Here is a 27,156-nt window from a genome sequence, read left to right as displayed (position 1 = left end):
GTTCAGTTTAGTTTTTGAACGAAATTCGGATGGGAAGCAAATTCGGAAACGGGAATTCGGATTCGGACACATTCGGATGCATTGGGATTCTGAAATTCGGACGTGTCCAAATGTCTGAATTTGGACACGTCGAAAGGAATCGCACATGTCTAGTTGATACGCACTTATCAGCCAGATGCACCTCCAGTGCCGCTGGTGTATAGTCCAAATATAGCCTTAAATTATCAAGGAATATATTCCATACAGAGGTTTGTATCCAAAACAAGCACAGAACAGAAGACCGTTCCATTTTAGAAAATTGTTGGGTATGTGGGCAAAAAATGTATACTGCCGACTTTAAACTCAACACTTTTGAGCCTTAGGTTGCCAATACACAGGCAGATGTCTTCTGCTTGATCTTTTAAACAGCGGGGCCTCCAGAGATTCAGCTACTCTTGCGGCTTAAGGATAATGCTCACTTGGTTTAATGCCTCTTTGGCTCTTTTACGTGGGAAGAGGGGAGACTGAGCCCGGTTTTTCAAATGAATCTTTGTGCAAAAAATCTAGAGCTTCCAACTTTAGAAGCTCTCAGTATGCTCCTAGGAGTGTCTGACCCGACTGCAACCTCTGTGTCTTTGGTCAGTAAGGGTCGGTTGATCATTAAGGGTCTTAACTGACCTTGCCAGACTAAGACGGTCCCTAGAGGGAGAATCTACATATCTGTGCACATAATAGAGTACATAATAGAGAAATACAGATTAATGGAACTATTGCATAGCAATCAAGTAGAATGTAAAAGTCAAAAATTGCAGTTAATTTTATTTTTGTCTGCAGCAGACTAATGGCATCATGTCAGCCTTGGCGCAGCAAATAACTGAAGCCCGAAGACCACTTATTAATGATAAAAGGTATACATTTTTTGAAAAATGATACTGTTGAATATTGTGACACAATAGGAATCAATAATCAAAAGAAACCCATCTCGCACCTGACCGGATAATACCCCTCAAGTATCGGGTGGGTGCCAAGCGACCACGGATGCCTCCGCAAATCAGTACCAATATGACGAAGTCCCTCCCACTCCAGCTCAAGTTCAGTCAATATTTTATTGACCTCTGTGGTGTCACAACATGGCGATGTTTGCCTGATGAAGGGACCAAATGGGTTCAGAAACGTCGCCATGTTGTGACACCACAGAGGTCAATAAAATATTGACTGAACTTGAGCTCGAGTGCGAGGGACTTCTATATATTGAATCTTTCAATAGGAATCAATTCATGAAAATTTGTAAAAAAGGTTACTGAAAGGTTGGCTTTTGGCCTCAACGTCACTTCCTCTCCTTGAAGTCAAACATTGCCTTCTTACATTGGGCCTCAAGTGTCAGAATATCAGCATTTATTCATGGCAGGTATTTATAGAGTGCTGATAATTTACGCAGCACTTTACATAGTTGCACATTTACATCAGTCCCTACCCTCAAGGAGCCTACAATCTAAGGTCCCTATCTCACATGCATACATAGAGGGCCAACTTAGAGAGGAGTCAATTAACCTACCAGCATGGCTTTAGGGTGTGGGAGGAAACCCACGCAAGCACAGGGAGAACATGCAAACTTCGTGCAGATAGTGAACTGGCCGGGATTCGAACCAGGGACCCCCAGTGCTGCAAGGCAGAAGCGCTAAACACTGCGCCACTGTGCTGCCCACTGTTTGTGTTGCCCCCACAGTCATCGGGTTGGATTGTGGTCTGGGAAACAATCATTGGAACCTGACTGGTTGATGAGTTAATATGAACACAGTTCTCAGCATTGATAGTAAGATGCTACTAGATCGAGGTTTTGTCACAGGAACATCCTATGCAGATGAGAATTGGGGCTGATCATGAAAAATTGGTCCGATAAAACTTCTGGATGTCTAAATATTTTCCTGCAGCTGTTACTAAGAAACGGATATTGGGGGTTGGCAGCCCTGGTGACACGCAAATCCCACTTTGTGTACACCAGAGAACATCTTAAGTTCCTGGTATGTAAGGCATTAATTGAAATGCAAGAACATAATTTGCTGACCTTTAAAACAAATCCTGCCTGATTTTCTCGGCTGATCCCTGTGAATAAATTAATTAGTTATATCATTCTTCAGCTCAACATCAGCTCACACGGATACCCAGTTCACAAGCTACTGTTTGCCTAGATATGGCTATGCCAATGCTATCAAAACACCAACTGGACCTCAAGAGAGAAAGAAAAAAACCTGGACTTAAAGTAGTATAAGGCTCTTATTTTTGCCAATAATTAATCCAAAACAAAAACAATATTGCCCAGCAAACAGCTCCAACTCTCTCACCCCCACATCCCTGAACTTCCTGTCCAGTACAAGATCTCAAGGGACAGTGTAGTCTCCAGTAGCCGTCCATCTACTAGTTTGGAGTAGAGAAGAATGAGGAGAAGGGTGCTGGGGAATGGCTTGCCCTGTGTCTGTGTGTTAGAGATACACAGCTTACTAGAACACCCAAGGGTGGCTCCATAGGACCCTGCGAGGGAAAGGAGCCAGCCTACAACAGGATATCAGGACCAGAGCTTAGGGGACCAGCTCATTCTACAGCAAGCCAATGCTTTTAAACATCAAGAAACAGCATCCATTGTGAGAGATTTGATCGGAATTTGAAATCGCTTCAAACCCGTTTTGACTTTAATCACTTTTAAGTGTCAATAAAACCAAACTATAATTGGTTCTCACTGTGTTCCCAAAGTTTATTTCATTAATATATTCTTAGATAGTAAATGTGTGGATGATCCTGTCAGTTCTTCCATATTTAGAGTGGCAACGCTATTCCAGCTGACCATGCCGGTGTTGAAATGGTCATTTGTAGTCTCCATCAGAAGCCAGTATGACAGGGTGGCAACACAGGAGGCACAACGGGGAGACGGGTGCAGAGCGTTGTCACCCCATGACGGAATGTGCCTGAACAAAGACCCTTATGTCAGGTTTAAGCACATGTCTGCAATCAGGGCCGGATTTACTCTCTCTGCTGCCCCAATGCCAGGTTCCTCAATGCGCCCCACTGTATGCAGGCTGCACACAAGTGATCTCGGTGACATCGCCGGGATCACTTGTACAAAACAAGTGGCGGCTTCCCCGCTGTACATTTAGCTCTGCTTGCCCAAAGCAGGGCTCCATGTAGAAAATAACTACCCGCCCGGCACCCGGAACTGCATGTCCCAGGCGTCGGGAGATAGGAATTCCACACCCCTGCTGCCCCTCTACTCCCTGCTGCCCTGAGGAAGGCCTTGTGGGAAATCCGGCTCTGTCTGCAATGGCACCTTCCATATGTCTATCCTGCCTGACTGCCTTTATGGCCACTTTAAGGCTTTTCAAATCTTTTTTTGAACATACCTGTAGTCTACAGTTACAGGGGCCACAGCAAGCACAGCGAAGGACTGCTTGTGACAGAAATGCGTCCTCTCAGTCATGGAGAGAAAGTGTCTGTCTATCTTCATGGCACAGGAACTGTTCAGTGAAAAATCCTATTTTACGATGCTAATTAAGGAAATCTCTGGCTTTATGATAGCTCCACTTACACTAATCCCGCTTTGTGAGCCAAGTAATTTCAGTGTCAGACACGGGCGGATTACTGAAAAAGTCACTTAGCATACAGGATGGATGAAGAGGAGTCATGTATGATTGGTCCTTGCTCGCCTCGCCACATTATGCGGAAATGACTATAGTGCCAAGCAATGACGGGGCAGTGCGGTGTTTGGGGAAAATGTCATAGGGGTCATGAGACAGTTCATTTAGCATAATATCTTATTTCATGCATGGATCAAATTCCATCGTCATGACATAGGTAATTTCCTAACTGAAAGCTGAACTCCGCCATAAGCAAATCTTCTCCTCATACAATAGTCATGTGTATTCTTCTTGGATCCTGGTGAGCTTGGTGTATTTCTTCCAGATCTGTGCAGTAATGCAGTGTGAGACCCGGAGCTTCCTGTAATAAAGACCGCTCGCTACTGCTCTCGTCTCCGCCCCCCTCCTGTAATAAAGACGAGCCACTGCTGCTCCCTGTCCTTGTGCAGGGTGACTGGTCTTGTCTCCACCCCCTCTTGTAATAAAGACCACTCACTGCTGCTCTCTCTCCTTGTGCAGGGTGACTGGTCTAACAGAGTAATGGCCTATGTATGTGAAGCTCTCACTACTGTCTAGGCCAAAAAAAAAAGTAAACGCCTGGATTTCGGGAAGTTCTTTGATCTGGGGTTGCTTCAGTTGGTCAGGTCTAGGTTCAGCAACATTATGTCACCAGAAAATGAGGTCAGCTGCCGACCTGAATATACTGAATGACCAGGTATTACCATCAATGGATTGTTCCTTCCCTGATGGCACATTGGACATATTCCTAGATGATAACGCCAGGACTCATCGGGCTCAGATTGTGAAAGAGTGGTTCAGGGAGCATGAGACATCATTGTCACACATGGATTGGCCACCACAGAGTCCAGACCTTAACCCCATTGAGAATCTCTGGGATGTGCTGGAGAAGACTTTATGCAGTGCTCCGACTCTCCTATCATCACTACAAGATCTTGGTGGAAAATTAATGCAACTCTGGACGGAAATAAATGTGACATTGTGTAAGCGTATCAAAATGATGCCACGGTGAATGTGTGCCAAAATCAAAGTTAAAGGCGGTCCAATGAAATATTAGAGAGTGTAACTTTTTTTTTTTTTTTTGGCCAGGCAGTATAGTTGTCTTTTTCCTAACCCCCCCTTCCCGCCTCCTTTGATACATGAGAGCAGTAAGTAAACTTGATCAATCAGATGACCCATCATAACATTACTGGATACCAACAATAGCAGTTCTAGTGTCTCTTATTCATGTACCTAGAAAAATGAGCCTATCAGTACGCTGCTTCTCCTTTCAGCAGCCAGTCACAAGCTGGGGGCAGGACAAGACCGGTGCGTATTTGTGACTTGTAGCAAAGGAAAAAATCCAGTCTCCTGCACTGCCATACAGTGTTGTGCTCTGTAGGCATAGCTGTGTAAATCTTAGGATTGCAGTGGCAGAAATACGAATCCTTTGGCAGATAAAACACAGTTGTCTTTCATCTATTTGCATAGAGTTCAGCTTTCACTACTAACAAGTGGCAGGCGCCGTATAAAACCATTTTGCAGGTTAGCACCCTGAAAAAAAGTGATTTCCTGACTTGAAGTGAAATAAATTGTGTTTTTTTTCTAGGTTTGCTGCCATTTCTTCTTTAATCTTCATTATTATGCAATTCATTTATTAAAAAGTGATATGGGGGGGCATGAAGGGTTGGTGGTGGTGGTGGTGTAAAAATCTCATGCGTGTCAGGAATAATAGTTCTAATTAAATGATGTGATTTTTACACCTTGTCCTCCCTTGAACACCTTCAATATGAAAAGGTAGCACCAAAAAAAAAAACCTTTTGAAATATACGGCATAAAATTAAAAATAATTGGATTATGAACACTGGAAAATGGTTCCTGTTTCTAGAGTGAAAAACAGCTTCAGTAGAATCTTTTAGACTGTCACAGCTTGAGTCTCGCTACGGCAAATGACCAGCAAATTGATTTTGTCACTAAAGGAAGCATGACAGGACATAGACTGGCCCCACAATTACTATAAAAAACACTTTGCTTCATGTCCTCCATATGGAAGGAGTGTAAATCATCCATGTTAAAAGGGGCATCTAAAGCCCAAATTCCTTTTAGTGTTGGATGGAGTAGCAAGGGGTTTATAATGCTGAACAAAATCCATCCTGCACCTCAGGGTCATTCCTATAACGAGGCAGCCTGAGCAGGTTGCCACAGGCGGCATCTCATTAGGTCACCTGCTGCCCCCTTTTTTAGCCAGAGTGTCCAAGGTTGCTAAGAGCCGTTAGCAAACTGCGATGCTCTGGCCGGCGTCTCGCCCAGCTCGCTGACGTCACTGGCTCTTAGGAGCTGAGCAGAATGCTCTGGTTGATGTCCCACCCAGCTCCTGGCAACCAGTGACATCAGTGAGCTATGCGGGATGCTGTGCACCACGAGCCGACCCATCTTAACCACCTCTCCCCAGAACATGATGCACCACAAGCAGGGTCGAATTTACTCTCTCTGCTGCCCCAAGCTGCCCTTGGGGCAGCAGAGAGAGTAAATCCGACCCTGCTTGTGGTGCATCATGTTCTGGGGAGAGGTGGTTAAGATGGGTCGGCTCGTGGTGCACAGCATCCCGCATAGCTCACTGATGTCACTGGTTCCTCAATGCGCCCCCTCCCCAACATGCCCCTCCTTGATGGAGAATGGCAACCAGATAGCAGGGGTTAGTTTTAATTTGGTTTTTATTTTTTTCCTAATTTTTTTATCACTTTTTTATTTTTATCAAATTTGTTTACTTTTTTAAATATTTATTAATCTTTTTTTTTTTTTTAACTTTTTGACCTGCAGGCTGCATACAAGTGACCTCGGTGACATTGCCGAGATCACGTCTACAAAACGAGCGGTGAGTTCCCTGCTCTACATTTAGCCCTGCTGCCCAGCACCTGAAACTGAATGTCCCGAGTGTATGGCGGTAGGAATTCCACACCCCTGCTGCCCCTCTACTCCCTGCTGCTCTAAAGAGGGTGCCCGGCCTACGTCGATACCGTGTAAACCCAAGCATACCAAGCGTTAGATACCTCAATTAAAGTCTAAAGTTGACCATGCACTGCTTGGATTTTCATATGAAAGATCTTTCTATCGACTTTCTATTAGTTGATGGGGTCCAACTGGGGATCAATTACGACCACAGTGACCAACAAACTCGAAAGAGCAGGATGGAAAATGTTGTGAATTTGGTTTTCGAGTAAACTCCATTCATTCCAAAATCGAATGTTAAAATCAAACAAAATTTCAATCGTCATTCAGCAAATGTCTGATGGCATTACCGGGTGATCTTTCTTACAAATGTTTGTTTGGAAATCTTCAAGTGATTGGCCAGCTTAAGGCTCCATTCACACTTGAATGTCTTTGGGTGTTCATTCGGGTGTTCATTTGAGCCTTTTTGTAAGCATTTTATATTCATTTTTAGCCAATGCAAAGCTAGTTACATAGATACATAGTATTTGAGGTTGAATAAAGACATTAGTCCATCAAGTCCAACCTAGGCAAAACTGCGCTTGAGGAAAAATACACGTGATATGTGTTTTTCGCATGTTCTCCAGGCACTGCATTTGAAGTCTCTTGGGGACAAAACGCTTGACTCGGCTCCAAAAGAACCCCGTGTACTTTTTCCAGCTGCGGTCCTTTTACTACATGCCACAGAATGCTCAGATGTGAACAGGGGCCAAACAATGGAATTCCTTCTGTTGAGTGCTGTAGGCATTCAAGCGACAAAGTGCTGAGGTGTGAATGGCAGCGGAGACTGCATTCCAACCTGAGCGATCTGAAACTCTGTTTGAAGCTCCAGAAGAAGCATTTCAATCCTCAACACTATGACCTTCCATTATATTCAATGGTGCCCGTTCATGCCAAAGCATGATGAGGCCTTAAAGCAGGGGTCTCAAAGTACCGGCCCGTGGGCTAACTCCGGCCAGCGTGAGCCGGTACTATGTGGCCCGCAGCCAGCTCACAAGTCAGGTACGCGGTCACAGACCGTGTACCCGACTTGCAGGAGCAGCTACAAGGTCTGCATCTCTGATTGGATGCACACCGCAGAACTGCTGCTGTCAGCTCCGGCCGAAGCTCTGACAGTTCTGAGCTTTGGCCGAACGGATGATTAGTAAGGTCTGCACTAGACCTTACTAGTCACCACTAGATCAGCAGGGAATGATGTGGCCTACAAAGATGAAAGCAGGAGAGGCTGGAAAAGTTTTATTGTATTAGTGTGGGGGGTTGTATTTTTCTGTGTGTGTGTATTCACACCTATATTTCAGGTGCGATTCGTGCAGCAGGAATCCCTAATCTGGTGTTTACATTCAACAACTGTCACCTATTCAAGTTAATGATCGGGTGACAGCCGCTGCATGTACATGCCTGCATACCGCATGCAATATGATTACATGCAGTTACAAAAACTATCACTCTCCCTAGATACACGACTGTGCTGTCAAAACACTTAAAGAAGCCAGTGTGTGATTCCCCCTCCAGATACCACGTATAACCCAAAATATCCCTTATGGGTGGACTGGTCCTTTAACATTCTAGTCTCGTTCTGTTGTTTCAATGTTTTTCTCTATCCGAGTTGTTCGTATATCAGCACAGATCAGAATTTCCTTTTTTTAAACATTTTCAATTCAAAACAAACAAAAATCTCAGATTCTGGCGGCTTTCCGTGCCGTCGCCGGCTTATTTTTCCTTCGCTTGATAAAACACGGAGATGACCCTGGGATTGGAGCGAAAAAGACTTTGACGATAATTACAGGGGAAGCAAATGACAAACATTACCTGTGCGTAACGTTCATTTACAGATATTTACGAAATAACAGCCGCGCTGTACCCGTGCATCATGCAATTACCCCATCACGGGAATGCGTGAGTGACAAGCACTTCATATAATTATGGTGATGGCAATGATTCCGCCGTAACAAGGAAGTGAGTGCGTATGGGGGGGGGAGCACTTCTTACCGGCGTCGTTGTCCTTCCCGTCACCGCAGGACGTCTCCATGGATGTGTCACACCCAACTCCTCTCCATCCTAGATGGCAGATGCAGTTCCAGCCATTAAGGTCCAACGTGCATCGTCCATTGCCATTGCACAGGCCAGGACATCCCTCTGGAAAAGCAGATCGGTACACCGGTTAAGGGGTTATGTAGGAAACAGACAAGAAAAACACTCTTAAGACACTGCTAAGGGTTAAAGTGCATCTAAACTCCAAACCAATACAACACACAAAGCAATAGTGGAAGTATCTTAAGACCATCTCTAAGCTTAATGTGGACGGCAAGTCAGCCTCAAAGTTTATAGCCACTTAAAGCGTATCTAAACCCAAGAACAAACATGTAATATAGTACAGCCTACCAGACCTTAGATATGGTGGCTGCATTCGTTTTTTTCCTATTTTTAGGGGTTTTTTATCTTTATTTTCACTTGGTGATCCCTCCAATAACACATCAAGGGTGATACCACAGGCTGCTCTCCTACAAAAGCCTTCACATCTCCATTATAAAGGGAGGAGGTGCTTCTGTAGTTCACATAGGGTAACTGGGAAAGGTGAAGCTGTTTCAGATATCAATTTAGTGCACAAAAACATACAAAGACAATGGAATTCTGGCAGGATCAACATGCATTTGTCTGTACTCAGAAAAAACAAACACTTAGCTTGAAAAATGGCAGACATGTTTGTAATCCAGCCATGGTGGTGTTCTATCGAAAGCTCCAACTCCTCGAGTTCTCCAACTGCCTGACTTCCGGTTTCGCTAGAACTAAGAGGTTTGGCCAAGAAAGCTCTTCTGCACGAGCGCCAGCCGCGGCATTGCCCTATACACATACACCACAACAATGAAGTAATAAAATGAACCAGGATCACACTAATCCAACACGTTATTAAGCTCAGGTGCACCACTCAATATGGCCGCTGCTTGAGTGGGGCACCTGAGAGTAATAACGTGCTGGATTAGTGTGATCCTGGTTCATTTTAATACTTCATTGATGTGGTGTATGTGTATAGGGCAATGCCGCGGCTGGCGCTCGTGCAGAAGAGCTTTCTTGGGCAAACCTCTTAGTTCTAGCGAAACCGGAAGTCAGGCAGTTGGAGAACTCGATAAGTTGGAACTTTCGATAGAACAGTGGCAACTATGACTCCCTCCATAGATAGATAAAGTGGAGAAGTGAGTGTAGCCACTCAGGGATAGAAGTGGAGCTATTTGCAAGACCACCAGGTGAAAAGAAAGAAAAAAAAAAGAAAACTACGATAATTCAGCCACCATCTATGGACTGGAAAGCAGCAACATATGACATTTATGATCTTGGGTTTAGATACTCTTCAACACTATGGCAAGAGATGTGTGTTTTAATTATTGGTGCCCCTTTTTACACATAGACCTCCGCAGTTGCAAATCATGTGTTGGCATCCTGCTGCAAGGACAAAATATCACAATAAAGACTCACAATGTCTGCTCACATAAAACTGATATTTGAGTGTTGGTAGAAGCTGGATAGGCAACCCAACAATTTCTTCTACTTCTCCATAAATCTATTGGTGATATCCGTGTGCTGAGTTCTGCACACCTGCTGTCCCCACTATGAGGGGTTCCCACCATTCCTGTACCACATTCCTGGGTCTGCACACCTGCTGTGCCCAATATGAGGGGCTCCCATCATACCTGCCCTGAGGTTCCAAGTCTGCACACCTGCTGTCCTCATTATGATGGATTCCCACCATCCCGGCACTGTGTTCTCAGGTCTGTACTCCTGCTGTGCTCATTATGAGAGGCTCCCACTATCCCTATGCTTAGTTCGTGGGTGTGAACACCTGCTCAGTCTCCTATATAGGGTTGTCACCATCCCTGCATGGTGTTCCTGGGTCTGTACACCTGCTGTGCCCATTATGAGGGGCTCCCACTATCCCTGCCCTGAGTTCCCGGGTGTGCACACATGTTGCACCCATTATGAAGGGCCCCCACCATCCTTGCGCTGAACTCCCAAGTTTGCACACCTGCTGTGAACAACACAGGGGTTTCCCAGCCTCTCTGCTGAATTCTGTATTTATTTTATATTGCAACATTTAACAGAAGTTGCCGGAACAAACAAAATTGGATGGGAACACCAAAACTCCAAGGGAGATAGGAAAAGAGTCGGGAATTAGGGCAGCAGCATCACATTTTGGATTATCCAAGAGATATAAGAAGTCAGAAGATAAGTCAGCAAGTCAGCCCACCGGGTTCCTCCAAAAAAATAGCAACAAAAAAAAATATAACAAAAATATCATCTTTGGTAGACTGGCCCTTAAAATGTAAAAAAGGGTGAGGCTGCAGGGAGACATTTTATCACAAAATTGAGTCACAGCAGGGGACATCTGTGAGCAGCTCCAGGAGTCTCAGCAGAGGACATCTGTGAGCAGCTCCAGGAGTCACAGCAGAGGACATCTGTGAGCGGCTCCAGGAGTCACAGCAGAGGACATCTGTGAGCAGCTCCAGGAGTCACAGCAGAGGACATCTGTGAGCAGCTCCAGGAGTCACAGCAGAGGACCTCTGTGAGCAGCTCCAGGAGTCACAGCAGAGGACCTCTGTGAGCAGCTCCAGGAGTCACAGCAGGGGACATCTGTGAGCAGCTCCAGGAGTCACAGCAGAGGACATCTGTGAGCAGCTCCAGTATCAGGTGACACCTTTAAAAAGGCACATTCCACTTTTTAATATTTTTTCCATAAACACTCCAGGATCTTGTCACTGTAAGATTCCAGTGATCTGCACAAAACCATACATTGAATCCATATTTGTATTATGGAACAGCAAACATTAAAACTGTGAGGGCAACAGCAAATATTATACATAATATAGTAATTCAAAATGTACATTTAATGAGCAGACTCTATATGTTCCTATGCTGTTCATAAACTTGCCCCCTATCAAGGAATTTCAACCACTTCCAACCAGCAAAGACTACTGACACATATAAAAGCAACCAACCATCCAAATGTTCTACCAAAACCGTGAAATAATAATTGTTGGAGCAAAAGACAAAAGGAAAACAATTACAGTATATTGATGAAAATAGTAATACACATTGCCATTGTGCACCTCGTTGTTGGTTAGTGACGTTGTCCATCACAGAGCAAGGCCAATGGCAAGTCCAGGGAGGTAGGATGGGGCAGGCAAGAGCCAACAACCACAACAAGTGGTCACAATTTCCCTATCAGCGTGTGTAGACGCTGATAGGGAAATTGTGACCAGACCATTCATTTTAACAAAAATCTTCCCAAAAGGTTACCTGTAAAAGCCACCATTGTGTAGAGATCCAAAAGCTCTGAGACTGCTGCTGGGCACCACCATCTTGGATGTAATATCAGTGACCCATGCAAACTTAGCTTAGCTCCAGGAATCACCCAGGCTGGCTACCAGAAATTATTTACTACTCAATAAAAAAAAACTGCTGCCCACTTGGGTGCATTGGATAGGAACAGATCACAGTGATGCTCCCCAATGCCCTCATTTGGTCATGTGACATTACATGTCAAAGTACAAGGAGAGCATTGAAAGCATTGCTGTGCTCAGCAAGCAGCCCTGTGCAGCTCTTCCGTAAATTAGGATTTGAAACAGCCTCCAACTGGGCACTCTGCGCTCACAGTCATTTACTTTGTGGGGCAGCAAAGGAAAGACAAGTAAAAGTGGAAGGGAGGCCCGGTCCAAACATCAGACTGGGGCCCCTACATTTATACCATCATCATTGGGTAAAGAATCTCAGGGGTAGGTTCTATGGAAATATACCAGTAAAAGATGGTCATGGAGGTTTAGTCTATGCACCTCTAAAGAAAGAACATCTCTGCAAACTTACAAAACAGAAGACACAACTTATGTGTGCACCATTTTCTGGATGCCATGCCAAAGAAGGCTTAATGAAATATGAAGACCATGAAGTAAAAAATTGTGGAATAGGTTCAGACGAGCAAAAAAGTCATAGCTGGCTAGTTCATTTCAACATTGACTCAATTAGCTAATCAAAACCAGAACAAAAGAAGTCAATCATTAGGAAAGACAAATCTGAAAATGCTAATTTTCAGGCAGATGCTTTATTGTCTAAACCCAGCAAAGTACAATTTATTTTTCAGCTTTTGTGAGCTTTTTTCCCCTCAAACATTGGAGAAAAAAAACCCAACCTCCACTCTTCTGGTAAGCCTTTCCACGTGATTTTGGAAATTTCAATCTGTGAGGTCAGATACTGAGACCTGGCCCCCAGAGGCGGCTCTAGAGTTTGCGAGGCCTTAGGCGAAACCTAAACATGAGGCCCCGCTCAGGCCTGTGGGGTCTCACCAGGGCCCTGTGGGGTTTAACCAGGAATAGTGAGAACCCACAGAGCCCTACTTTAACCAGGGCTCTGTGGGGTTTAACCAGGAATAGTGAGAACCCACAGAGCCCTACTTTAACCAGGGCTCTGTGGGGTTTAACCAGGAATAGTGAGAACCCACAGAGCCCTACTTTAACCAGGGCTCTGTGGGGTTTAACCAGGAATAGTGAGAACCCACAGAGCCCTACTTTAACCAGGGCTCTGTGGGGTTTAACCAGGAATAGTGAGAACCCACAGAGCCCTACTTTAACCAGGGCTCTGTGGGGTTTAACCAGGAATAGTGAGAACCCACAGAGCCCTACTTTAACCAGGGCTCTGTGGGGTTTAACCAGGAATAGTGAGAACCCACAGAGCCCTACTTTAACCAGGGCTCTGTGGGGTTTAACCAGGAATAGTGAGAACCCACAGAGCCCTACTTTAACCAGGGCTCTGTGGGGTTTAACCAGGAATAGTGAGAACCCACAGAGCCCTACTTTAACCAGGGCTCTGTAAGGTCTCACTAGGGTTCTGTAGGGTCTCACTAGGGCTCTGTGGGGTTTAACCAGGAATAGTGAGAACCCACAGAGCCCTACTTTAACCAGGGCTCTGTAAGGTCTCACTAGGGTTCTGTAGGGTCTCACTAGGGCTCTGTGGGGTTTAACCAGGAATAGTGAGAACCCACAGAGCCCTACTTTAACCAGGGCTCTGTGGGGTCTCACCAGGGCCCTGTGGGGTTTAACCAGTCTGGTGGGACAACCAGAGAGCCCTGGTGAGACCCCCTCAGAGCCCTGGTGAGACTACACAGATCCTTGGTTAAACCAGGGTTCTGTAAGGTCTCACTAGGGCTCTGTAGGGTCTCACTAGGGCTCTGTAGGGTCTCACCAGGGCTCTGTATTGTCTCACCAGTGCTCTGTAGGGTCTCACCAGCTTGGTTAAACCCCAAAGAGCACTGGTGAGATAACACAGGGCTCTATATGGTCTCCCCGGGGCTTTGCTGGGTCTCACCAAGGCTCTGTGGGGTTTAACCAGGGCTGGCGAGACCCTACAGAGCCCTAGTGAGACCCTACAGAGCCCTAGTGAGACCCTACAGAGCCCTAGTGAGACCCTACAGAGCCCTAGTGAGACCCTACAGAGCCCTAGTGAGACCCTACAGAGCCCTAGTGAGACCCTACAGAGCCCTAGTGAGACCCTACAGAGCCCTAGTGAGACCCTACAGAGCCCTAGTGAGACCCTACAGAGCCCTAGTGAGACCCTACAGAGCCCTAGTGAGACCCTACAGAGCCCTAGTGAGACCCTACAGAGCCCTAGTGAGACCCTACAGAGCCCTAGTGAGACCCTACAGAGCCCTAGTGAGACCCTACAGAGCCCTAGTGAGACCCTACAGAGCCCTAGTGAGACCCTACAGAGCCCTAGTGAGACCCTACAGAGCCCTAGTGAGACCCTACAGAGCCCTAGTGAGACCCTACAGAGCCCTAGTGAGACCCTACAGAGCCCTAGTGAGACCCTACAGAGCCCTAGTGAGACCCTACAGAGCCCTAGTGAGACCCTACAGAGCCCTAGTGAGACCCTACAGAGCCCTAGTGAGACCCTACAGAGCCCTAGTGAGACCCTACAGAGCCCTAGTGAGACCCTACAGAGCCCTAGTGAGACCCTACAGAGCCCTAGTGAGACCCTACAGAGCCCTAGTGAGACCCTACAGAGCCCTAGTGAGACCCTACAGAGCCCTAGTGAGACCCTACAGAGCCCTAGTGAGACCCTACAGAGCCCTAGTGAGACCCTACAGAGCCCTAGTGAGACCCTACAGAGCCCAGGGGAGACCCCAAAGTGCCCAGTTGAGCCCCCACAGAGCCCTGGTTAAACCGGGGCTACCTAGGGTCTCCACAGGACTCTCTAGGGTCACAGGGCTCTCACCATTGCTGTAGCCTGTGAAGGCTGCCTCTCACCAGGACTGTGCAGGGAGCGTCTCACGGGTGGCTCCCACGGGCGGGAGCGTGCAGGACGAGCCGTTGCTGACGTCTGCCCCTGACGATCCACCCTCCCAGCCAGATTTAACTCCGCCCTCCCAGCCAGATTCAACTCCGCCTCCTCCCAGCCAGATTGGGATCCTCGCACGGTGGATGGGAAGGGTGAGATGGCTTCCGAGTGGCTGGTGGGCGGAGCTCCAGAAGACCACTGGCCGAATGGACGCACCGAGGAAACAGATAAGCTCTCAGCCCTGTCGCTGTCAAACGGAGAGCCTCCGTTTGACAGTGACAGGGCTAAGAGCTCACGACGTTACCTGGCTGTGGGGTAATGTGACGGCAGGGCAAATTAGGCGGTCGCGAGGCCCTCGGGAGCGCGAGGCCTAAGGCGATTGCCTAATTTGCCTAATTAAAGAGCCGCCTCTGCTGGCCCCCAATCGGTGTTACAAATTATCCCAAGGGTGTTTAGTAGTGTTGGACTTAGTGCAGACCAATGGAGTTCCTCCACACCAAACTCATCCAACCAGATCTTTACAGACCTGAATGATTTTGTACTCTGAAGCCACATTGACAATGAGGGGAAGCATGCTGGTCTTCCATGTTGAGTTCACACAGCCCTGAGCAAAAGAAGATCCTAATTTATTGCCCTGGGTGACCCTTTAAATGGCTGACTAATCTCAGATTTTCCCAGTAAATGACAATGATAGATACTGGCTAAGGTCATTACATTTCTGCCTGGTGTCTCTAGAGTTCACTACATAAACATGCTGGACATTGCTTTGAGATCACCTGCCGGATTTAAAAAATTTCTACAAAAATGGCTGAATATTGGCAAAGGATACAAAATGGCTGCCTGAAGAGTGGACATAATGACCAAAATTGTACAAAGAAAAAAACCTTATCATTGCCTCTAGAAACCTATCAGCATTTCCTTTTGTTCTCCTATACTGGACTGGAGACATCAAGGCAATTCTGACTAGCTGCCATGGGCAACAAGGGCCATTTCATATTGAGCCATTTGTGAAAATGAGACTCTGAGGTTCGGTACAAACTGTAAACACTTCCTCTGTAAATTCTGCTCATATGGAAGAAGACATATCAGATAATGGCTAGAACATTTTTTGTGGTAACACACAAAAAGTATGAAAAATAAAAAAAAAAAAAAAAAGGAAGACTGATACAATACCTTTCACTACCTTATCCAGATAGTGGGCTTGGGAAATAAAAGACAGGACATTTAAGGTAGGGTTGAATAAGTGCTGGGTGCCAGTCGGCTGTGCATGTGGATACAGAAGCACAAAGGGAAACAGAAGGAGCCATGTTACAGCGATATGGTGTGGTACAGACAGAGAAGGGATGGAGGAACACAAGTGCAGGTTTGGAAAGCAACATTCATTCCAGACATTTAACATATTGATCACAGGTCCCCTTAGCATCATTACAACCCCTCCCCTCTCGTGGGCCGAAACTCCTCCTTAAAACAAGACAATACAAACTGCCACTGCTTAGGAAATCAGAAGATCTTCTTTGATTACAAAATCAGAAGATCTTCAAGGTGCACAATGTGCACTCAAGACTGATTTCAGGTGACCTATGAATCCCTACACAACAGCTACAATCCCCGTGTAAGACCAGATGTGTAATGCTAAATAAAGGGGAAATACATAAGCTAGGTAGGAAATTCTGATTGTTGTAAGCCCCATTATGATGACTGGTTCTCTTTAAAGCAATCTTGGTAACTACATTAATGAGCATGAACCAACAATCCTACCAAAATGCAGATACCTTGAGCAGCCTGCAAGTACCATTGGTAATCTTTTAATCAATGTATTTGTGCCTGGGAAGTAAGGTAAATTATATGGAGATGGCCTTGACTTTTGCCCAACATAAAGCTAAGCCCAGCCCCTTTCTGCAGCCATTTATCAGACAATTGTTAGAACCTCTACTTCTGGCCAGGGTGCCGACACTGGATAGTTAAAAGGTGGATGTCTTTGCTCTAAGCCAAGTACAGTGCACCCATTACTGAGGGGGCACAAAGAAACCTATTAGAAGATTATCAAAGGTACTTGCAGCCTTCCCAAAGTGCCTGTGGTTTAGCAGCATTGTTAGTTAAAAAACATGGATATTATTCACTTACAGGAGAAGGAGTAAGAGTTTTGTGGGTCCCCATACTTATAATGTCAAAAACCACAGAAGGTGAAGACAATAGACATTATGGTTCCTGGTTCACGCTGGGCTAACATCACAACCCACATGAACCCATAAAAAATGAATTACCCGGCTGCTCTGCACTTGAGTCAAGGTAGCCATAGACATTAGATAAAAGCATTTCTTTGGTATATGCATGGTGTGTACACAATCTGTCTGAAGTGTCAGTCTAGCCTGTATGGGAGTATTGCAATTGCATGTCAGCCTCATATACGTTAGTGAACTATCTTACTAAAAACAACACAGGTACCGAAAATAAAGGCAGAACAGAAATAATATAGTGATAGGGGTGGTTGATGTAACAGTGGAAACAGAAAGGTCTTTCCATGTGAACAGTCATTCCTCTAAAATTCCCCAATCTCTCCCCTACACCGTCTTTTAAGTAGTGCCTAACACTAAACCCTTCCCCCCAACCAGAACCAAACACTTAAACTAACCTCTAAAAATAACTTGCAAAAAGTATATCTAAAGCCAAAACTTTTAGTAAGTAATGGATAAAATCCCGGAAGGATTATTATTTTTGCTGTGCCATTGGGGTGATTTCCCTTTACTTTCTATTGTAAATGTAGAATATGAGAAGAAATCTCTCCAAAATCAGAGAAATCCCCACTTGGGCAACTGTGAACAGAAAAGATGTGCTTATTGAAAAATTGTCCCTCACCTCCAATGTTACGAATGTAAACATTTTGAATATCCATAATTTTCTTTCCCATTGACTAAGGTGAATCTCCCCCACCGGGAACACAGACATCTATTAAATCTTGGCATCTACAGAATATAGCTTGTGATGTTGCCAGCAATGCACTGTCCTTGTCACTTCCTGTGAGATAAATCTTTTCCTTTCTTGTGTAAACTACTTATCTCATTAGTAAACACATAAAGGATCTGAACAAAGGCAGACATGTTTGAAGTCCAGTCTGGTTGGCTACCATGGCTCCTTCCATAGGTACATTGGAAAAGTGAGCATAGTCAAGCCAGGACAGTAAGTGTGTCATTTGCAGAATAACAATGCAAAATTAAATGTGATCCCTAACCTACATACTATAAGTTCCTCACCTAACCCCCTAACCTAGCACTATAGTCTTGCCCCTAACACTAAATTTAATGCTACAGAGCCAACTTATCTGAGGCAAAGTTGCAATAAGTCCCACACCACATTTTAACAGTGCTGAGACCACCTGGACTGGAGGGTGATGGCAGCATATGCAAGCCAATCAGTCACAGAATTGCCTAGAACGGTTGCTCCAATATGTTTTCAGGAACACAGAAAAACAGGGATGAGCTCATCATCCTTCATTGCCCAACTACAGGCTGGAGCTGGTACTAGACAAGACTCTATTGCTTATCTGCAGTGTAGAGTGCAGGGAGGTCACATATCTGGCTATATTGTCTTACAGGGAGTACCTGGGTCACAGGACTAGTTCATATATCATCAATATGGCATGATTCCAGGTTAGTGGAAACCACTAGTTTTTAGCTCTCAGGCCACATGTGAGATGGAAGCTTTTTGTTGATTTTTGACATGGATATAGTCTGAAACATGTCATTATTTCAAGAGAAATACATAAACCCGGTTATACTCTTGTTGATGGCAACTTGCCACCAACATAATAGCTAAAGAGTCTACTTATCTACTCTTACAGCATGGCTCCCCCGCTGGCCAAAAAGCAATAGAATCTCGTTGGGAGCTAGCATGGGAGCAGCAGCACAGAGACACCTCACTGGTTAGGCCATGTTCCACTGGAGCAGAGAAATGTTGTCAATGCTCTCTTAGTGATCCTGTCACTGGGGAGCTGCCATGTGCTATGGGCCTTAGTATACGTAGCCTCTCCAATTGGTCTTGGGAGATGGAGTGATTGAGATTATGGAGGATTGTGCAACAGTGTTACCCAGGTATAAAGACTGTGAACAGATTTATCTAACAGAGGTTTCAAATGCTGCTTACGTTTGTAGACCAAAGATTTGCCAAATGGAATGTTTCTGTCCAATTCCAATTCCCATCTGATCATTTCTTTATACTTTAGGAATACTTCTGTTGTCAATAAGAAAAGGGGAAAATGGGAATATATGAATCAGATCTTTCTATGAGACCTTTCCATGAACTTAAAATGAAATGGGTCTATATTCTACGTAATGTGTTCCCCAGCTTCAGTGTAAATATCAAACCGATATTCCTATCTCTTATGTCTTTATACAACGGTTAAAATGAAGTTCTGAAAATATTCCTGTTTTGGTTTGGGAAAACGTGCCCAATTTCTGAAAGACTGAAGGGAGCGCTAGGAGGGAGTACACATTTATTACAAATTTCAGGGATATTTTCCTTTCTCTAATGCCCACAAGGTCACCGAACTGAAAAAGCCTTGCTTAAGTCCAAGGACAATACATACTTGATGACATGCTATCTAGGAGTAATGGAGTGAGAAGGAAAGCCATCATTGCTAAGTCTGGTGTGGTAAGGTTATGTTTGTCCTTACAGGCTTAGGATATTAAAGGGGAAGGATTGTTAAGACAAAGGCAGTACTATAAAAAAGAGCATGTTATGGGAGACCAGCAATGTTCCTATTTTAGTTCCGAAACTCAACACATAGAAGGTAGAAAGCAATAAAATAAAGACTGATTGGTTAGCGCACTCCTAGGGGGGTGTGTGGTGTGTTGTGGCCGGTGTGCGTCTTCTTATGTTATTAGACCGGGGTGCCTAACTGTATGATGCTAAACGAAAAAAGGGAAAAAAGGAAGGAGTGCAACTAACTGGCGCAGACTGTGTGGATGGAAAATAACCAGGGAATAATAATACATCGAGGTGAATGGAGGTGGGAATGGAAAAGCGGTATTAGGCACATGGAAGGTAGACCACTGAAGACTTAAAGGAGAACTATGGGGTCAGGGCTTTTCCCCATAGTTCTCCTAAGGGTAACGGGAGGACACAAACTGAGACGCCGCAGCCGGGACGGATCCCGACATTACTGTCTGGATCCACCCAGCTGCGTGAATGACAGCTGGCTCTGCCTATCTAGAGGCAGAGCCAGCTGTACCGGCCCCCTCCCCCCGTCTGTTCCGCCAGTCAGCGCTGCAGGATCGGACAGGGGAGGGGAATCCCCGCAGGGAGCCGTGAGTGACAGTCACAGCTCTTTGCAGGGACACGATTGAGAAGTGAGCAAGCGATGGTATGTGTTCGTTCACTTCCCGATCTATTGAGCCGACCTGTGACAGTTTTATTGTCATAGGTCTGCTAGAACTATGAGGCTGAGTGATTTATAATTATAATTCTCCTTTAAGGTTTTTTATTAGTATGGATTTTTGCATACAATATCCGCTAGACTCGTATAACATTTAAGAGGTACCTTGCAGGGTCAAGAAGAAATTTGTTTTGTGAAAATTTGGCAACAGTCACCCAAGGTAGGTGTAGTTTGTTTTGTGTTTCTCTGAACCAAAATTGCTGAAATTGCAAATGGTTAAACTTTATGGCTGGGAGTGTTTTGTTTTTTTAACTGAACTATTTAACTAAGATTTTTTAGGGATCTTATCCCTATAAGTTATCAAAATATATTGTAATTTAAGAGACAACGGACCTCTTAATGGCCACTGTTCCTGTGGGATATTGGGGGGAATTTACCAAAATTGGAGCTGACAAAATCTGTAGCAGTTGTCCATAAAGACCAATTAGATTCCCTTTATTTAGCTTGTCCAGAAAGATAGATGCTGACTGGTTGCCATGCACACCTGCTCTAGATTGTGTCTGCTCCAATCTTGATAAATTCCCTTCATTGTGTGTTTAGTGGGAAGACGTTATGTGGATTCCTAGAAATGTGAGCATTTCTCTTCAGCTACATTTTCAGATTAATTGGGAGAGTCTCGGATTTATTTTAAGATGAAAGTTTACAAATCTCTAGCAATATGTGTGGGTTTGAGAGGAATGCACCAGGGTCAGAATTAGCAGAATATCACCTGTGAGTGGTGAAGAGTTTAAAAGTTTCTACCAGAGTATGATACCTTGAATGTTTGGGCATGCTGACATCTGCGACGCTAAAGGCTCCATTCATAAAATAAAATGAATAGTGGGAAGAAGGGCACCCCTAGTGGGTGTTGGTGAGGTTGGCAAAGGGGTGATGAAGTGGCGTGAGAGAGTTTTATGTACGCAGTGGGAGATTTGTATAGTGTTTGTATGGCCTGCAGAAGCAGACTCTCAAATCCTATGTATCACAAGGCAGAGAACATAAAGGCCAGCTTAATCTATCAAAAGCCTTTTTGGCATCAAGCCTCAATAACAGAACTGATCCCTTTTGTCTTGTGAATCACATCTACTAAATCGGCTGTGCATCTTGTGTTCCCTGCTTGGCTGTATGGAGCAAACCCTACCTGATCCTTACAGAAGAGGAAGGATAGAAGCATTCAGCTAATGAGCATTTTTGTCAATATTGTGACATATGTCTTAAATGTATTGTCTATGATGTCAAACAATCATTTTTATATGGGAGAACGAAACAGGTAGATAGGTCTCATAGCACAGTTGTAAGGATGTTGGGAAAGAAATTAAATCTTTGAATATCAAACGCAGTTTTTAAGGTAACGCCATACAGCGGTCTATAAATTATACTAGGCCTGGGGGAGTTACTTGAAACACACCTCTTGCAACCAGCCTAACAGGCGATCTTTAGCAGGTACCGAGGACAGCGCTTCAAGTCAGCAGTGCTGTGGAGGGGACCATGGTGCTGTTTAGATCTCCAGGTTATCCCATCTGCTCAAAATTGATATAGGAGGAGTCAAGAACTTTGACCATGGTATCAGGCTGGTACCCCTACCATGGCCATTGTTATGCCTACCACTTACTTGGGCACAGGGGCGTATAATACTTGCCTTTATTCTGCCTGTTTCTGCTTTAAAGTAATCTTCACCCATATCTACCTTTTGGCAAAACAGCTGTCTGAGCATACTGTAGCTAAATGGAATTGTGTTGAATATGTGTTGAGGTAGCTTTCGGTTCCTTTTTAAAATGTTTTTCTATTATGTACTTCGTTTGAGTAGAAACCATTTAAAAAAAATTGGGCTACAGCCAAACCTGGCTGGTTGCAAGAGGTCAAGGAACTCCCCCTTACTCACGCCTGGTATAATAAGCATATGATGTTCCTCAAGATAACCATTTGCACCTACATGTCTAACTTCTTCTATTACCCCGGCATATCTTAAAAAGCTATTTGACAAAACAAAAAAGTTGGGCTATGGCCACCTTTATTGCCCTATTCTCCTGTCTTCCTAAGAAGATAGAATAGTTTCTACTAGCTGGTGTGCCTAAAGATATGTTCGTTATCACCACCTGCATAATATTGGTTTTATTTTTCAATGGTTGCGGTCAACCTTTGTCATTGAGAGGTCTTTTAGTTGTTCACTTTGTGCATTTCCAGCAAGGCTAGAGGTGAAGTAAAAGTTAACTGGATGTCAAGAGTGGTTAATGTCTGTCCAGTGAGGTTAGCAAGTTGTGAGGAAAGTATGGCGGGAGACAATGCTGACCTTTTTTTTCTGTAAATACCAGTTTGAAAAGACTGATTCGAAGGCTTCAGTACTTTTAAATTCATTATCTTAGGATGTTTCATGTAAATAAATCAGAAGGCACTGAAGCCATAGAGTGTCACGAAGGGCAGTCTTCATATTCCTCGTAGTACAGGTCCAGACATGAGTGCTATATGGGACCTCCAAATATGAACTTCTTAAAGCGGAGACCTTTATGTATACAAAATGTGTTATAATGTGTAAGGGAATAGAAATAAAAGAAATAATACAATAAATAAATGTAGGTTGCCACTATTGACCATTGTAATAAACTGCTAGTTTGCTGGCTGTCAAGCTGAACCAACAGCTTCTATGATTTCTTAACCACTGACCTTGGACAAGTATGGAGATCAGGAGTTCTTCCTTCCCAGTCTACTTTCTTGTTCCAAGTCAGTTTCATTTACTATTGAAGCAAACCAGCCAGCTAACTAGCATTTTCAGAGGGCAGTCAACAATGACAACCTACATGTTCTATCATTACAGGTTCATGGTGTTACTATATAAATGAAGGGTCGCTGTATTCTTTGTGGCCAACAGATATTTCTCTTATGTCTATGGTTACCGACATTGTGATTTCATCTATGAAACAAAACTCTTGGCACTAGGCTAAGAAATGTTTTTTGCCTATCTATCTTTAAAAAAAATCCTACTTGGGGGGAAAAAAAAGAGGCAAAAAAAAGTCAAACGGTAATGTGACCATGAACTGACAACATAACTATCTTTGCACGCTTTGTGTTCCAGACCCTCGTCTGTCATGGGATGCCAGGGACATGCATCTGAGACCATTAAAAAATAAATACATTTTATATATTGTATGCCACATGACATATTCAAACATGACAAAAAAACAGATTTGGGCAGCATAAAGTTACTAGATTAGCGCAACTGGACGCCATTAACTCAATAGTATGGCCTCAGAAGCTTGTTACTTAGACTTGTTACTTAGAAAGGGGATCCACCTTCAAATTACCTTAACACATTGGCTTGTGTTTATAGCACTGAACCTTTTACTCATTTGGCTTCTTTAATCAAGTATCTGAAGTGAGACTGCTTAGCCAACAGAACCCCCAACTGAAACCTTAATTATAACTTTTTTTTGTTAATACAGTTTAGAAAACGAAACAGGAGGCAGTGGGTCACTGTTTCGGAGTCTGGGCTATAGCGGGGGTGGGATCTATGTGAGGCTAAGGCAGCTAATCATTGCCTCTGTATGCACACAGATGCCATCATTTGCTGGTAAGCAGATGTTTAGCTAACAATTCTTCAGGATATGAGGTCCTTTTTAAGTAAATTAAAAAGTGCTACAGTCCATAAAGCACCATGGAATCCACCTATAGTCCACCCATGTGGTGCCTACCTAACCCAACTGAATTCATGTTTTACAATCTTTTCTTTTTCCATTTGGGATCTTCCCCTACAGAAAGGGCATGTCTCAGTAGCCTCCTACTTTTCCCAGCAATAAAATATTTGGGCAGAGCTATTTATATCCAATTTAATTCCAATGAGTTCGCTTCTTAGGTCCGGCTTTGGGTTTTAACGAAAAACAAAAAAAACTCTTTTGTTCAAGCATATAACACAGAGGCATAAAGGAATGCAAAAAAAAATGAGACAGTTGCAGGGGAGCCTGTGCAAGCCAATAGATTGAAGTCCTCTGAAGATGGAAAGCCCCTTTAAATCCCATTATAAATGGATGCTTTCTAGTCCTATAAAGACATTACAAATGCATTAAGATGAGCAGCAATTGATCATAAGCCTTTTCTTCCAGCAGTAAAGCAGACTAAAGGCAGAGACACATAGAGGCACATAAAGACTGACACACACACACACACACACACATACGGAGGGAATGCCATGCAAGCAGAAATTACACAAGGACAAGGAAAGCGCTTACCGGCACGTTTAATATCATTCTGAGTCAATGTCCTTTCATCTGTGCCAATATTACTGATTCTTATGACTTTCCGCTCTTCTCACTGCTCCCTGCTATTCTCAGTGACGTTTATGACTTTGCCAAATTGTCTTAGATTCAATAAATTTATCGAGCCAATTCTCCAGCTAATAAAATTTACAAGGTCAGCGAATGCACTTTTTTTTTTGAGACTCAATGAGGTTGACTGTTGGAAAATCTCTACATCATTTCCAAAAAAACAAGGCGTAAGGAGTTAAATGGAAACCAAAGTTTGTTTTCAAGGAGGAAATATTGTGAGACACCATTGTATATTGTCTGCTTTTCCATTTTCTTCCTCTAGCAGCTTGTCTGTGTGTCAGACAAGTCAATTATCACTGACTGAATGCTGAGTGGAGAAATCACTATTAACCAGTGAGAGAAATGAGCAATGAAGCATGGTCACTGTGCAGCTCTGCTAAGCAGGAAGCACAGCCGAAAACAAAGTAATGAGCAAAAAATGGCTCCCCCCCCCCCATTGTACATATGAACCTTCACACAAAACAAGATTTTTTTTTTTTAAAAACACACTGACGCACATTAACGAAAATATTTACATGAAGAAAAATCACATTCACGTGGTCAATAAGCCTGAAAAGTCGACAAATTCCCTTTAAAGCAACCTATGTGCAGGGCATACAGAAAAAAAATATGGCACACTAAAAGTAACAGGCGTGTGGAAATATGCAAAAATGCCTATTTTTATAAGGAGACCTGTAATAACAAAATCATGAAAACTGCCATTGCTGACCACTGCTTCTGAAAATGCTAGTCGTCTGGTAGTCATGCTAACCTTCTTCCTTAAATACACCCTGCCCACATAATAATTTCAACAACAATCTTCCCATACAATTAACTGTACATTTAGGGTGCATTCACACCTGGCATTGGAAACACAAACGGGGGTCAGCGGAGGTTGACTTGAGTTTGCATAGTCTGTTCACATCCATAGCATTGTACTACATTGTATTTTTCGGTTTGATTTTTACACTAAGATATATCAGGTATTTGTTCTGGGAGTAGAAAGAAAATGAAGACCGATTGGTTAGCGCGCTCCTAGGGGGAGGGGGGGTGTGGTTTGTCGTGGCCGTTGTGCGGCTCCTTATGTTATTAAACCAGGGTGTCTAACTGTATGATACTGAATGGAAAAAAGGAAGGAGCGCAACTAACTGGCACAGACTGTTTGGAAGGAGATTAACCAGGGAATAACAATACATCGAGGTGAATAAAAGTGGGAAAGTAAAAGCGGTATTATGCACTCACGTGTGATGGAATGGATGGGCGCAATGGTGGTGATCTCCTGGTGATGTTGTCGTGAGGTCTGGTTGTGGTGATAGGCGGGTGTTGAGTGGGCAAATGTGGATCCTTAGGGTCAGGGGGTTGATGAAGGGTCAGATGAGGTATTTTTCTTTCCTCCACGCAGAGTCTGACGCTTCATCAACCCCTCCTCCCCAAGGATCCACATCTGCCCACTGAACACCCGCCTGTCACCCCCGACCAGACCTCACGACAACATCACCAGGAGATCACCACCATTGCGCCCATCCATTCTATCACATGTGAGTGCATAATACCACTTTTCCATTTCCATTCACCTCGATTTATTGTTATTCCCTGGTTAACCTCCATCCACACAGTCTGCGCCAGTTAGTTGCGCTCCTTCCTTTTTCCGTAAGGTATTTGTTCTGCCTTCTGTTGTCAAGCATTAGCAGTTCACATAAGTCTGTTGTGCTGAAAAAAGTAGAGCCTGCTCAGTGGAGCGCAATGCAATGAACTGGTGTGAACTGCTGCCAAACACACCCATTCGTTTTCAGATGTCTTTGCGTTGGCATTCATTGAAAAACATACGCTAGCAGATCTGGTGTGAATGGAGCCTAAACATTTTTTGGGTGTTATTTACCTGTAAAAGCTTCCGTGTATCGATATCCAAAAGACCTGAGGCTGCTGATGGATGTCACCCTTTTAGATTAGTTGTCCTCAGCAGACTCCGAGCTGTCACGCAAGTGACACTCTGAAGGAGAGGTGTGAAACTCAATTTAATCGTGGGCCGCATCAACATTATGGTTGCCCTCAAAAGGGCCAGTTGTATCTGTAAGACTATATAAATGTATCTAATATTTATCATAAGTTGCCTCTGCATTCGATTATCACTGGTTTTAGTAATAACTTAACACCTAGATCTGAAAGTAGAAGTCTAGGAAATGGCCTAGTGGGCCGGAATCGGCCCGTGGGACTTGAGTTTGACACATGTGCTCTGAAGCATTCCCCTTTGATTTTCCCCCAAAAGCTACATAAAGGGTTATATGGAGAGGTGAGGGGAGGGAAGGAGGAGCTGGGCCAGAACAGACAGTAATTTAACAATCCCAGAAGACGAGAAGGCTATAAACGTGCAAGGAGGGAGGAAGCCATGCTAGGAAACTGGCTCTTCCTGGAGCTTGCAAATTTTCTAGCAAGTTCAAAGGCACATTGCAAATAAATAAATAAATATTAATAGAATAATTTTAATTTATAGAAAGGAATATATATATATATATACACGCACACACACATATATACACATACATAC

The 27,156-nt window shown here is 44.1% G+C and overlaps 1 protein-coding gene across 1 annotated transcript in view; it reads right to left on the bottom strand.

The window, feature by feature from the left end:
- The window catches only part of TENM4 (teneurin transmembrane protein 4), a 237,822-nt gene that overhangs the window by 86,665 nt on the left and 124,001 nt on the right, over window positions 1–27,156 (bottom strand). The window contains exons 12-13 of the mRNA XM_018565717.1: window positions 16,080–16,106; window positions 8,580–8,726 (exon numbers count right to left, since the gene is read on the bottom strand). Of these exons, the coding sequence (XP_018421219.1) occupies window positions 8,580–8,726; window positions 16,080–16,106 (174 nt within the window). The remainder of the gene's footprint in view (window positions 1–8,579; window positions 8,727–16,079; window positions 16,107–27,156) is intronic.

The sequence above is a fragment of the Nanorana parkeri genome, unplaced genomic scaffold, assembly GCF_000935625.1.
Source record: "Nanorana parkeri isolate BGI_ZX_2015 unplaced genomic scaffold, ASM93562v1 scaffold879, whole genome shotgun sequence".
NCBI classification, from domain to species: domain Eukaryota; kingdom Metazoa; phylum Chordata; class Amphibia; order Anura; family Dicroglossidae; genus Nanorana; species Nanorana parkeri.
Note: the sequence above shows the minus strand (reverse complement) of the source record. Positions and strands in the feature narration are given on the sequence as shown.